The 15,243-nt window shown below is 36.6% G+C and overlaps 1 protein-coding gene across 1 annotated transcript in view; it reads left to right on the top strand.

The window, feature by feature from the left end:
* Positions 1–15,243, top strand: part of NRG3 (neuregulin 3) — a 364,488-nt gene that overhangs the window by 287,057 nt on the left and 62,188 nt on the right. Inside the window, exon 4 of the mRNA XM_054382363.1 lies at positions 7,633–7,659. Coding sequence (XP_054238338.1) covers positions 7,633–7,659 — 27 coding nt within the window. The remainder of the gene's footprint in view (positions 1–7,632; positions 7,660–15,243) is intronic.

A 15,243-nucleotide genomic window follows, 5' to 3' on the forward strand; every position in this document is an offset into this window, starting at 1 on the left:
GAGAAGATGTTGGTTAAAGCTTATGCCTTTTTAACATCATCTGAGCTTGAAACAGAGGAGTACTGAAAATGAGGTTCAAAAATGCAGCTGCATCATGCAGCTACTTAAATGATGTGACGTGCAAGACACATGCACAATCAGAATATAATCTTGCTACATTCTATGTTATTTAAAATGAAACAATATAAGTTTTCTGTGTACAGCAAATAACGCTTACTGGTGTCAAAATTGAATGTCTAAAGAAATGTAGTTTGCCAAATCCAAGCAGATAAAAAACAGCATCTTTCTAAAAACGTCTGAGAATCACACATCTTTAGGTCTCCCAAGTTCTTTTGTGCAAAACTCAGACCAGTTATCTAGGCAGCTAAGTGTGGATATAATTACATATAGCAACTCTGTTGTCATTAGAGATGTATAATTCACAACCACTAAAACTTTCACTCAATATTGTAAAAGTCTTGGTGTAAACACCTGTACTCTGCTGTTACTGGTGTTGTTGGGGTTTTTTTGACTGCAGCAAGACAAAATTACTTGGTACATTAGGGAATAAAGCTATATTTTTTTTTTCATAAAATGATGTACATTCCTTGTCCTGAAGCTGAAGAAAGTAATTAGGTTTTAAGAAATTGACAAAAACTTTAAAAAATTTCTGTGCCTTTAGAGAGCAGTAAACATGATTGCATCTGAAACATTTTCCTGTAGTAGCAAGTGAAGGACAGCTTAATGGTTTGTGGAAGGAATAAAATAACAATTTAGCATGAGAAATGTCTATTAAATGTCATATGTTTATAAGATGAGGGAGCTATTAACAATTCCTTGGATGTTTCTGTGAAAATGGTTGTATTTTGCAGACCCGTATTATCAAATACCCACCCATTTGGTAATTTTTAAAAATCTTGTAGACTTATTCCACTTTAATAGACATTTGTTTTGTCATTTATTTAACCAGAAGAGGATTCTTTCTCTCACTGAACGGAGAAGCCAAACAAAATCTTTCATGCCTGAAACAAGATAATCTAATTCATACATGGTTCTAAAAACTCTTTAGACTGTGTGTTTTGAAAGTACTGAATATTCATGTGGGGTATGGTTTGTACTTTTTTTTCTCAGTTTTGACCAAAAATATGCTGCTTCTTCCACCTAGCTTTATGAGATTCAGTCACAACATAGTTAGGAAAGGATTAGTTTCTCCAGTGTAAATAAAGGTTGGCATTTTCAAAGGACTCTACATGAATAACCATGCCAATTCCTACTGAAATTAAATGGAAGTGCCTGGTTACCTAAAACATCTGAGTTCAATATAGATAAATGCCTTCAAATCCAGTCACCAGCATTCCTACAAATAAAGGTGAGCCCCTCTGAAGAGGGAATATGATGCCACCATGCAAACTTGGAGTAATCATGAGAGGTGGGCCTGGGATTTTATTTAGTGCGGATCTCAGCTCTGCAGGAACTGTTGTGTTAGTAACACAGAGGGTAGAAGAATGTATTACTCCATAACCTAATTCTCCTGACAGTTTCTCACTTGTGACAGTGCTGTAATCACCTACGATGTGATTGTGACTGTGGGATAAGTGTAGTCATTGTCAAAGCTGCTGCAGAAGCCCAGGGGAAAAAAAAGTTCAGAATTGTAAATGTAGGTCAGATAGTTATGTCAGTGCTTTGTCTTTATGCAATCCTTAGCACAGTCAGAGGTTCTGGTATGTAAGGCTGGACTTCTTGATAGCAATATAAAATATGTGTAATGTATGGAGCAAAGAAAAAAAAATAAAGGAACTTCACAGAAGATGATAGGCTGCAGTAATGAATGAGAACTGTAGTGGATTGAAATTCCCCCCAACTAATTTGAGAGAATTACCGCCCGAACTAAAATTGCTAGACCAGCTCAGTAGGGAGCAAATGAAGCTATATTTGCAAGCAAACTAAAATCTAGGAATATGAAATGCAATGAATATGTACAAAATATACAATATTTACATGCATTTACAATTTATAAACAACACAAGAACCCTCCTGGACAAAACCAAGAGATTACCAATAGCTTCCCCCTCTCTGCCACCTTTCCCCCTGTACAAGGGAAAAGGCAAAGGCAGAGAGTAGATTGTTAGTACTTAGCCCACAATGAGAGCACAGCCAAGGTCAGCAGCAGCCAAGCAAAAGCTATCAGCTAGTACCTGCTAGAGCGAAGAAGCTGAGAAAAAAGAGTTTATACAACTAACTTTATGTTAGTTATCAGACCAAAGGGATTATTTAGACCTTATTTTTATTTTTCTTTTGCATGCAGTGGGAACTTATTTACATCCTACCGCTTTCCGCTCAAGATCTGTGCAAAATTTCCTAGGCAGCAGCCTAAAACTGCCACAGGAACAAATAGTTAAAATTGCATTTTTGCAATTGCAGTGCTAATACAGGGCTTTACTGATCTGCCAGAACTGCAGAATAGTGTCCTTGATTTTTCTAAGAAACATCTATTAGAATCATTGGTTATAGTAGTTTATGCTCATATCAGTAATCAAGTACTCAGACTATAATGTGCAATGTTTACTGCAGTCTCATTGTGGGGGTGGGAGCTGATCTCAGAGTGATCACGTTGGTTTATCATTTTTAACAAGTATTTAGAGGAAACTTGTCACCTTGAACTATGAGGCTTTATACTGGCATTCATTTTCTTTACATGCAGTTAATATTTTTCATGGAAAGAGAATTAAGTTTTTAGCAAATAAAATAAGAAAGCATCTTCAAGTCGTCTGACCAGAGAGACAACGCATGCTGAGTAGACTTCACTGTTTGTGTGCTGACATTCTGGGATTAATTGAAGTCCTTACACATATTGAGCATTTCTCCTGATTTATGAATGTTAAGTAAATTAGCAAAAATATGTCTGTGTATAGCAGCAGCATCTACTATTTACCTGCTCTCTCCTCTTATTGAAGAAAAGAGTGGGATGTTGAAAGAAAAACAACTCATTGCTGCATTTGTCTGACATTAAATACTTTATCCTGGATGAGGTAAAATTCTTACACACAATCTTCATTTAGTAAATTCTATGGCTGTTCATTGATTTGAAATTAAACACATTTATTATCTTTGCTGAATTTATAGCTTGTTGTAACAAAAAGTAACCTAGGGTTAAAATCCATATTGTTTACAATATTGGGGATGTCAGTAGAGGTTGCTTATTTTGTTTGATGAAACTATTTTTTTTTCATGAAAATTCAGCATAGTGCCTCAAAGTCTGTTAGCTGTGGAGATAATTTAAGGTCTTAAATATTACAAAGAAGAGGAATTTTTAATCCTATAAGCTTGCATGCTGCAGATGAGGTATGCAGTTGAAATTTCCTTGTCTTGAGCCTGTGAAGGTGGGCGCACTGCTATTATTTATTTTCAGAAGTCAGAAACATTCTTTCAACTTTGGTGGTATAAACCACAATCATAAGCTTTTGTCAGTCAAAGGGCAATGAACAGTTTGTTCCATTTTTCAGGGCTATATATTATTTATGCAATAACAGGGTTTGCTGGATGTTTTTCAAGTATTCCTTTGTTATGGAATTGATAGTGGGCAGGGAGATTCTGTCCTGAGGCTATAATATAGCCTCTTCGTAGCCATACAAATAGTTACAGCAAATCATTTTTCCTCCTTTGGAAAAGCAAAGCGAATCAAAAGAACACAACACAGCAACAAAAAAACCCCAACAAACAAGAATAAAGCAATTAACCTTTATATGTTTTCTACAATATTTATTTTCATATTTATCTTCTAAATGTCTTTAATGTTTGTTTGAATTTGGTTTAAAATAAATTTAAACCTGTCAATACAAAATGAGAATGTAAAGAATATTTCATTGTTTATGCTGAGAAAATATTAGAGTGTGCGGTTTTTTTTATAGATTTATGGCTTTGTTTCTTTTTTTGAATCTTACCATCATTTCTGTAGCCATGATTTATAATTTCAAGTATTTTGTAGGGGATGTGCTTATGTATGATTTTTACCACTGTGTCTTGATGCACATAGGGCAAATTATTGTTATATTCCATACACTTATAATTTTAACAGCTAATGTGTAAAGAACAGCCTGTTTATTGCCAGGGAAATTTTACATCTAGAAAATTTTTGATAATCCTCTTTTCCAGAGAGGATAAAATGAGGCATCAGGTATTTGTCTTTTCAAAGTCATTCTCTGGATTTAGTTTGTCCCACAGAGGGCCCTTTTTATGTATCTCAGAAGGAAATTTCTGTCACATCATTCAGTGAAGATGCTTTGAAATATCAGTAGTTGAACTATCTTGATTTTATGTCTCTGTTTTCCCTGAACTGACCCAACCATTTCTTTCATCCACCCCACCCCTCAAAACATTGTGAAGAATACTTTTGAGTGTTTACAAAACCAAATCATCAGAATCTCTTAAAAACAACAAAAAAAAATTTAATCTTTGTAATATCCCAGATTTTTAAAATATCTGCATGCTGGTGCTTTTTTCTTTTGTTTCTGAAACACACATACAAAAAAAAAAAAAAAAAGCATCCTCTGGAAGAATTTGGCCAATTTGCTAAATCTGATAACCACTTATGGATAGCAGAGAAAAGAAGAGCCATTCTTACTGATTAGACAAATGCCTTGTCATATAATTCTGCGTGTTCATGTGCAAAATGAGGGACCAAAAATTAATACACTTCCATATGTATATGTAGCCAGTTATGAGTTAGCTTCATGTGTGCTGTTGAACATAATAAAACATAAAAGATAAGACAGCAGCAATTTATATGTTAGGTAGTACCCTAAAATACCTGCAATTTGAATGGAAGGATTTTTCTTCATTTCTGACCAAATTTGATTGGTCTAATATTTAGCATTTAGACCTCCTCCTTCCAGCCAGTTAATCTGTTCAGACTACCTGAGCTGTCCCAAGGTATCTTGTAGCATATTATCCTGTTGCATTTTGTGTTCAAGACAGTAATCTACCAAGGACAATTTAACAACTTTTACAAGTATATTGGAACGGATATATTTATTTTGCAGAGGAAAATACTTCACTGTTGCACTAATTTCTAAAAGTTGTCTCCTTCATGTCTCCTTCAACCTGTCTTTAGAACAGATTGAAACATCTGTTGTCTACAAAGGAGTATTTTCATGTCCAAGATTTTTCTTCTCTAAATCAGTGAGGTTTACATGTGGATTTTATATTTCTATTCATAGTGTAGCTTAGAATGTAGCTGGGGTAATGAAACCTGTCTTTAACTAGGGAAAAATCTCCATATTAATATGACTAAGAAAAAAGCCCCTGCAAATCACAATCGAGACATGAGGCTGCATGTCCTTTGTGAAGCACTAACAAATTAATCCATTACCAAGTGTGAATTTATCTTCTCCTGTGCTTGTTATCAAGTATTCCGAGGTGTGTATGTACTCATAAAGTATAAATTAAAATGGCTTTAATACTAGCAACAAATTCACATAGTGCAAGGACCGTAAGGCAGGGTATTTTCTCCACATCAACAACAAAGTACAGAAATATTCATAAAATAAAATATAAAAGTGAGTAATCTTCCTGTCTGAGCAATATATTAGTTCCTAAGAACACAACAATACCAAAAAGAAAGAAGAAATCACAATATCACAAATAAAATGCAGTTGAATTATTTAGTTAAAGACCCCATCTTGTAGAGCAGCACCCACACTTCAGCACATTAATAGCTCTCATACACATTTTTGTTGAACTGAGTCCTTAAAGTAACTACATTGCTTGATGGTGAATTACTTTGTTTTGTTCTCGCTGTGTCTAAGGAACTATTCTGCAGACAATTTATAATTTATATGTTATGAATGTATAGCAATATAATCCTTTGTTATACTGTGGCATGTGAGGGGTCAATAGCTTACATTTTTGTATTAGGTCACCATCACAGCTTGCTTTCTTGCCATTGCCCTTGCTGAGCTCTTCCCTTCCCTATGTCTGTCTCATGTGGACGTGTTGGGAGAGTTTCTGGAAGTTGTTAGGAGAAACCTATCTCCAAAACTGGAGCTTGCAAAATGTTTTATTTTCACCACAGCAGTGCAAGTGAGAGTAACTGCTGTACATGGCTTGGGGGAAGGGCTCATGTGAGTCCACTGACTCACAGCCTTGAATTGGGGGAGATGTCTCCCCCAGCTCCCTCTATCTTCTCTGCTTCCCCCCATCCTGTCTTCGTGGGGGTAAAAGGGGCCTTGGGTGTACTGCCTCAGTGGCTTTTAACCATGATGCTGAACACAGGCTGCAGATGGAAAGAATGGAGAGAATGTGTATAGCCCAGTTAGGAAAGGAGAATGGAGTTTACACCTGTTCTACATAGACTCAGATTATATTGTGTCTCCCAGTAGTACCTCCCAGCTCCCAAGCACTAGACAGCACATCAGTCTTGCTCAGTGTTGTAACACTCCTGCCTTCTTCCCAACTGCTTTCATTTGCACACAGTGCTTTTGGAAACGTGGGTGAAGTCATGTTCTTTATTAAGGAAATGTGACTAAAAATTGAAAATAAAATAAACAAAACTAAAATATTTTGGTTTTATTGCATTTTAATGGAATATGTTGCTTTTTCCTCAGGCAAAAAGAAAAAATAAATTATTTTTCTGTTCTTTGTAATCCAAATTATTACCTCCCAAGGAAAAGCAAAATTAATCAAGTCTAGCATAGAAGAAAATTTTGGTTTTCAGCCTTCCTGAATGTCTGACCTTCCAAAATTTCAGTTTGGACTTGAGGCTACTACCCCTTACACACTCCAGTTCTGAAGTCAGTTAACATTTTTTCTGTTGTCTTGTCCCTGCTGGATGAAGAGTTTGTTACTTTCTAGTTGCACATCAGTTTAAAGATACTTCTTATCAACTTAAATTTAATAACTATTTTATTTAAATTTAAATCTGCTTGGCACTAATTCATCTGTCTGTAAGGGACATACCATGTTGTAATTTGTCATGTGAAAAAAGGGTCCTAAAATATTTTGCACTCCATGAGGTAAATTCAATCAATATTCTAAAAATATTAACATTTTTTGCTTCATTTCTAAATGTCTTGAAATTATTTCATCTTATCAGTCAAATGGCTAAGAAAGGAACATGGCCTCTACTTCCTGAAATCAGATTTTCTGTTACACAACAGGTAGCAGTTATGCAATCAAAGTGCAAGTGTGGCCACAGTACTGTGGTGAGAGCTGCAAAGCTCAGTGAAAGCCTTCCCTTCATCTCTGTTTTGGTTTGATTTCTGTCACAGAAAATGAAAGCTAAGCCTTGTAGAACAATCGATAGCAGTTAACATGTTGAGATTCAGGAGGAAGAGAAAAAGAAGTTCCTATAGGTAGCTGGCTTGAGGCACTTCAGTCAAGTATAAATATAATGAGTAAAGGCATTCATGTCTTCCCCAAAGACATTACCCTTTTGTGACAGCTCAGTGCCCTAAATTCACTTTTTAGGATTACCCTTTGAAGGGCAAGGTTCTGCTTTTCTTTTTGACCAGTACCCATGCCACGTTGCGTTCTGCAGCTCTGCCATGTAGATATTGAATGCTACCAGTGATGATAAAGGTGATATTTACTATTTGCTAACATTTCCATCTCTTTTTTCTTTTTCTTTTTTTTTTACATGCTTTCTTGGATATATAGCAGACCATTTAGGAATTGAATTCATGGGTAAGTTTTCATTTCTCTTCACTTGCTAATATTTATATTGGTGCCTTATCCCAAAGCACATGAAACTTAATTGAAAGACTCCTGTGACCTCCATCAGTAGGTTTTTAATTGGACCCTTTATATTTGCCAATTACATTTGAAATTATATGAAAAATTAATTTTTCTCCAGTCTACTTCTAGGAGTCTTAAAAACTACATAATGATGGTTTGGTATTTTATTGGTGTTTAATGAAGCATAATATAAAGATTATATGGCCATATCATGACATTTGAGGAATGATAATTTATATAAGCTTTTAGGAAAGAGTAAATGCCTTCATATGAAGGAATTTTTCCTTTTCTTCATTTACAGGACAATAAATATTAAAAAATAATTTTATTTTGCAATTTTTTTTCAGAACTTGGGATTGGTTACAATGTTAAATTTAGCTGGATTCAATAAGAACAATTTCATTAGCACTTAATGGACACTTTTAAGAAAAGGGGACAAATATCTGTGATTCTGTGAAATAAATTAACTTCAGGCTAGTGACGCTGTAATGCATTCATAGCCTGGTGGAATGATAGGATTAACAGGTCACCACTTCACCTCTCACCTGGTGATCTGCAGAGAGCATAGGTAATTTCCTGAAGGAAGCCAAGGTTTACCTCTAGCAGAGTTAGTGGACTGGTGCATTCTTTCTGTCAAAACAGCTTATATAAACCATTGAACGTGACTGAAAACACTATAATAAAAAGTTTGCACATTCATATCAAAGTAATTTAAAAAATTACATTTAATGTGTCCTTTCCCTATGTTTTTACTTAAATTTTTAGTTAAAAAAAAGATAACTTAGTGATTGTAAGTGGTGATATGGAGATTTTCTTGACAAGTTGAGTATAAATTGCCATGAAACAAAGTGATGAGCATTAACTGAGTGGCAGGCTGTATTAGCAAGAGGATAGCCAACAGGTTGAGGATTTTTTCCTATTGCTTTTGAACTTGTGTGGCATACTCCAGCAAACTATTCTGTGATCTGCAGAAGTTTAGTGTTTCACTTTGCTTCTTATGAAATGTAAAAGTACTGGTGGAATCAATACAAGTGTTTTCACTGGCTCAGTGGACAAGCACAGGTGGAAAATGGTTACTTGGAATGCTCTGCATATATCTCATATTTACTGCTTAGCTTCAGTTGTAAGCAGCAGTGTAGAGGCATACAAATTGAAGGATAAACATGTAGATAAAAGAAGCAGGATAAGGTTCTTAGGGTGATCCTTTCTATAGGAAACAGGAAACAAGAGGCAAAGATTAATTATTCTAACTTGATTTTGAGCCTTTTAGTTCCCCCCCCCCCTTTTTTTTTTTTTAAGACATCTCTACAACTTGAAATAAAGCCAGACCCTGAAGTCTTGGCTCAGAGTAGTCTTCCCATATTAGTAGCTTTCTGATTTTTCTGCTTAATATTGAAACAGACCTTGATGGTATAGAAATTAATGAAATCTTGATACTGAAAACATTATGGCAGCAATTTTGAATGAAACGAGCTCGTTTTCTATGAGCTAGATAGAAGCAAGTTTCTGCATCATACACACAAGTAAAATGCTTGTGCTTGTTAAACCCTCCTCCAAGTTTTTGGAAGATTTATTTTGGAAATATAAGCACGTGGAATCATTACATCTTCCAAAAACATACATAGCAAAGTTCAAGCCTGTACCCTGTATACAGAGACCAGGTGACAGTGTACTCTTCAAATTAGTGACACTGATGCAAAGCCTCTCCCATGAGTTTATTTCTATACTGTAGAAGGTAACTGCAATTAGTATGAAGAGTATTTTGCAATTACAAAAAATAAAAGGGAACATTCTTTCCAATGTTTTTATTGCATGCGGGATCAGTTGCCTTTGGAATTCCATTTCCATCATCATATTTCAAACATTTTGCTTGAAAACCTTGTAAACCTGGATTCTGAGGGAAGGTAGAAGTCCTTCCACAGTAGGTAAAGCTAAAATCTCATGTCGATAGGAATATCCTTCTGTAGAGGTGCCCCAGGGAACAGATGAAATGCATGCTAAAACCAAATCTAGTTTATTTGCCAAGGAAAGTGTAGGGGGTTTCGGTACTCTCAAGAATCACTGGAGTGTATTTACCTACCCAGTCTTTTACTGACCTGTTGGGGATCTGTTGTCCATGAATTGGTGTACCCTTTTGTGAACCAACTGATACTGTCTTGCCCTGCACACTCTTGTTGCAGCTAGTTCCAGAGCTCAGTGGTTAGAGGCTGTGTCCATTGCTTTGCTGTTACCTGTTACAATCCACTTCCTACCAGATCCTTAGCTCTCACTCGTAGGACTTGCTGAACAAGTTAGGCATTCAATTTACCTACGACACTGATTTGTTAACTGCTCTTATGTTCTCACACCCCCTTCCCCTTTTGGATGTTGTCAATATTGTGTGTTCTCAAAGATGAATACCTGATAGCTTATAGCATTGCTTGCTTTGGTTTGCAGTGTTTGTGTCTTTGCATGGATAGCACAAACAGATGTAGGCATATGGAAGCATCATAGCGGTTTTGAAATGTTGCAAATATAGCAGTTAATGTACTGTTCTGCTGTATGCACAACCAGCTCCTCTTGAGTTAAATAAAAGATAAGTAATGTCCTTAAAAATGTGGATTTAAATATTGTGATCAGAATAGCCAAGGTTTATGAAATCTCTGGTGACAAGGAAATGATTCACACTTTCTAGTATTTTAAAAGGGGGGGGGGGGGAAGTGTTTTGTTTGATACTCGTGAGAGCTATATTCAATTTCTGTCTCTGCTGTGATCTTCCAGAAAGGCTTTATGCAAGGTATTTTCATCTCTCAATTCCTTAGATTCTCAATTACATTAATTTTTATTGGGCTTTCTACATTTAAATTCTTCAAATCCCTAGGGAGTATCTTTCAGTCGTGTGTAACACAGAAATTATTTCTTCCTTGCAAGAAGGTGCAGACTTGGTTGCCTCCTTGCCTGTGTTCCCCTGTTCCTCATAAAAAGAGCACAGCAGTGCATGGCCAAATCATGTGCAGCTCAGGCAGGAGCTCAGACCACATGGTTTGGATTGGTGCACATCTGTGTGGTTCACAGTCTCTCACAAGTGATGATGCCCACATGCAATTTTATTACATTTCCAATGCAAAGGTAAGTAAATTGCTTACCTTTCCTACAAACTGGAAATCTACTTGTATTAACAGTTTCATGTCAATGGAAAGCAGGCTGGCTGGTTCTGCTTATGTTAGTCTTGAAAGAAGCAGCTGTTACTCAATGAGAAAATGAAGGATTGTTAGCATTAGACAGCCTGGGGATATGACTGTTTGCAGCTTATTATGTTTTGGTTTTGTTTGTTGTTGGTTTGGTTGGTTGGTTGGGTTTTTTTACCCAAATGGTTAACTGCACTTCAGAGCTGATTGGTTTGTTTTTGTCTGATGGAAAATGTGATGATGAAGGCAAATATCTTTGACAGCGAACATGGTTGATCAAGTTACTTTGGTGCAACAGGTAGCAGTTGAAAGCAGAAATCTGGAGACTTGACCTCGTGCATGTGGTCTCAGCTGCATAGTGAAGTCACTGCTTTAACTGCCAGATACCAGGAGATGCAAAAGCCTGGGAGTGTTTTGGGCAAAGACTCAGTGACCAAGAAAAGGAATCATCGATTTTACTCACTTCTTACACTGAGAATGAGTAGAGTTAAGGTGTTTTAAAGATTGAAATATGAAGGTGAGTGAGTATTGGAATAACCTGCTACAATACATGAAGAAACGTGTAGTAGTCCTCATCCTTAGGCTGCTTAGCAGTCAAACTGATATCAATGATGTAAACAGTTATGATACAATAACCTGAATCTCCCCATGCATGAATTACAAAAATAGCACAGTGGTTGCTATACTTAGTCCCTACTTTTAACTTGCTGGTGCTTAGGCCTTACACAGGAAATTAATATTTTTCCTTATAACTAGTTATCTTTATTGGAATAATCAGAAGAAGCTTCACTGAAGTCAATGGAGTATGAATAATATAGAATACCCTTGTAAGTGGTGAATCATTACATAACATTTAATTGAGTAGAGCAATGAAGTAACTCGAGAACAGAATCCTGTTAAATTTTATATATCTCTTTGCAATGACTACAATGTGAAATGTGTTCAGCTTTCTGTACTTTGAGCAGTTGTTAACATTGGAGAAGATAGTGCATGTTTTACTTTCACTGTGCTGATTCTCAGTGCCTCCTCATTGTGATAAGATGGTTGTATGGCTAAGACTCTGGGAGCACATGATCCAGCTAACTAAAAGGACTCTGCAACCTTGTGTCATGCACTGCGACAGATGCAATTTGATTTTTCCAAACTGCAAAAGTTGTATTTGCTGATGGGAAGTTTAAGAAAGACTTCAATAGCTTAACATTTTTTCCTGTTTGCAAAGAAATAAAAAGGTAAAGTTCATTACTTCCCGCACAGCTCACAAATTGTACAAGCAGCAGCTGTCTTACGATACTCAGTGTCTTGTAACAGCAAACAGGTAACACAAAATAACTAACCAGTGTTTTCGTGAATGGTCCTAGCCTTGATTACCAATTAGCAGTTCTTAATTGTTACAAAACCTGGTAACACTTCTGTGCTAACTGCAACAGGACAGGAAATTTCAATTATACGAGCAAAGAATGTATATGAAAAAAGTAGTTTATTTTTCCCTGTGTTCCTTTTATAAAGTATAAAGCAGGTCGATCTTTTTCCAGTAATATGGCACACTGACTGTTTTTATGCACCTGTTTACACAAAATCTATTAATAGAGATTCTGATCACAATCATCCCTCAGTACTATCAAAGCATATCTGTAATAATATTATTGTTTTTAATTATAAATACATGAAATATTTAATCTGTACTCATTCAATAAATTCCTGGAAGAACTAAAAGGGGCTATTCAGATAGGTATTTATATTTGTAGTATTTACTACCATTGTTTTCACCTTCCCTTGAATCCCTTTGTACTTCATCTTTCTGCAACTTTTCATTACCTTCTTATTCTACCTTTTCAAATTTAGTAAAAGCTTTGCTCTCGAGAGCTTGTCTTTCTGTTGGCTTTGTGAAGTACCTGTCCTCTTTAAGTGTACTGAAGCATAACAGTAGTAACCTGAGGCATGAACAGCTTTAGCTCTACCTCACTTTCCACAGGATTCTTTTAGCTGGAAAGAAGAGTCATTTATCACTTTTAGAGAAAAGACACATGAGCACCAAAGAGTTTTCTAGAAACAGATGGGGTCTGTGTGCTATGACAGTAATGGATAAAGCAGAGGTTCCTCAGGGGCTGGAGGAAGCTCTGCCAGTGGTTGTACCTGTTTAGAAAAATATATTTGTTAAATGGAAGTCAATTTGCATCTGGTGAACATGCTTCAGGCTGCCTTGCAACATCTTGGCTCAGTTCGGGACATATGGTTTGGGTTTGGTTCAGTGGGATGTTTTGTGACCTTGGTTCAATAATACCTTAGTACTTCTCACAGCATCTCATTTTTTCCATTTTACCTGTGTTTTCTATATTAGCAATGAACTGGGTTGGATTAACCTGCATTATTTTAAAAGACAAGGCTAACATTTACCATGTGGTTAACTTACGCATGCTATTAATTGCCTGTAATGTTTTATCAAAATAATAATGCTACAAACTGTGTAGATAAAGCAATGTCAATATATGTGACTGAATTTGGTGACCTTCCTGTGTGCATGGTTTCTTCTGTTTTGTCTAATTGGAGCAATTTGTGATGAAACTTAGAGAAGCTGGGGAAAGAAATGGTAACACAGTATGTTGACAAGTTCAGAAAGTCAGAAGTGGCTTAGCTTTCTCTTTTCCTGGGGGCTAGGTTGGGAGGAGGCACTAGTTGCATTAAGCAAGGTATTGTCTGTGTAAGGGGGTGTTATGTCACTGGTGACACTACATGTAACCCTGAGTCTGTCACTTCCCTTGTGATTGTGTACTGTGCATCCTTATGTGCTGATCAGGTGGTATTTGTGAGGTCAAAGTGTTAAATGTGGATTAGAAAAGAGAGTTTGTGAAGCCTTAAACATGGATATTGTGTACACACGTCCAGGTAAGTTTCTGTGTAACTCATAGTACAAACTTTTCAAGGCTGAGTTTCGGCTGAGGACACAGCATCTCATCTGCATAGAGAGGTTTTGCTGTATTATGTTTCTATGTAATTTATGTGACCATTCTGGTCTGGGATTAGGCATGTGCCCTAGGTTTCTGCTTGTCTGGTGTATCTCAGAGGCAAACACTTTTTATCATGAAATACAGGTAATTGGATGGCACCAACACTGAGCAGCTGTGTATTTAAATGTGACCTTATACCTAGTCATTCTCGTAACTTGTGTTTTGAATGTGGTATTTAGGTAGATGCTTCACTGAGCTTGAGGAATTGTTAAAACTGACAGCACAAAAGAATGCTAATGCAATTAGGTGACTTGCAATGTTAAGGTTTTACTCCCGGCCTTGTTTGGGCTCAGCTGCAGTTTAAGCAGATGCAAAAATATGTAGATAGTGACTTGTATATATTGTACTCTACTGAAATAAGCCTAGAAGGACAAAGGTGAGATCTTCATGTCAAAGGTGATGGTAAAGACAGCTGCCAGAAGACATGCCAGTATGACTTTGTATTTCCAGATGAGAGAGGACCCAGGAGGAGGCTTCAAAGTAGTAAGTACAATCTGGGTATGCCCATGTGTACTAGGAATTGGGAGCAGGGGAAAGGGGGGTTGGGGTGGGCTGAGTTATTAGAATTTTGTTTACTGTGTCCTGAAGTTATCTTGCTACAGGAAAAGAGGCTTCAAATGCCTGAGCTGTGCCATGTTTTATGCAGCCATGGTGAATCAGTGTTACTTTGTCCTCTCCCTGCTTGGAGGTGTTACATAGATGTCAAGTTTCATTCCATAAATGATGCAAGGATTCAGAAAGCAGAAGGTAAGTATCACAGTAAATGTTCCATGACAGTGGTGTGCTTGTGATGTATGTAATGGTTGTATAGAAAAATTGATGTTTCTGATAGTGAACTAAATCTTTCTGTGTCCTCTGTGCCTAGAATGAGTAGAGACAGTGTCCTGCCAGTAATTGCTGGAAGCAGAGGAGAAGGGTAAGCAGTGTAGAAATATTGATAGTGTGCTATGTAGGGCACTAAGTTATTTTTTTCATGTAATTCCTTTTCTTTTCTTTTGCAGGAGCTGTAGGATATTGGCACATGGAGAAGTGCAGTAATTCTATTCCTTCCTTCCTTCTTTCTTAATAAAGTTATTTTTGTAATAATTGAAAAATTGTCTCATGATCCCATTTCCTGTCCCCATGAAGACTGCTTTTTCCCCAGTTCAAAACTAAACTCTCTGTGCTGAAAAATGCTTTGTCCAGTTACCCAGGGTATCTATGAGTGTTTGCTTCTGACTAGGCAGCCCAGCAGTTGTTTGGGAAACAAGCCTGAGCAGCAGAAAAGGAGAGGGGAAAAAACAAGTACTGTGCATGCATTATTCTTGTCTGCTCAGTTCTTAACAACAGTTTAAATAATCACAGAGTTGCAGACTGCAGCA

This window comes from Indicator indicator, chromosome 7 (assembly GCF_027791375.1).
Source record: "Indicator indicator isolate 239-I01 chromosome 7, UM_Iind_1.1, whole genome shotgun sequence".
Taxonomy (NCBI): Eukaryota; Metazoa; Chordata; class Aves; order Piciformes; family Indicatoridae; genus Indicator; species Indicator indicator.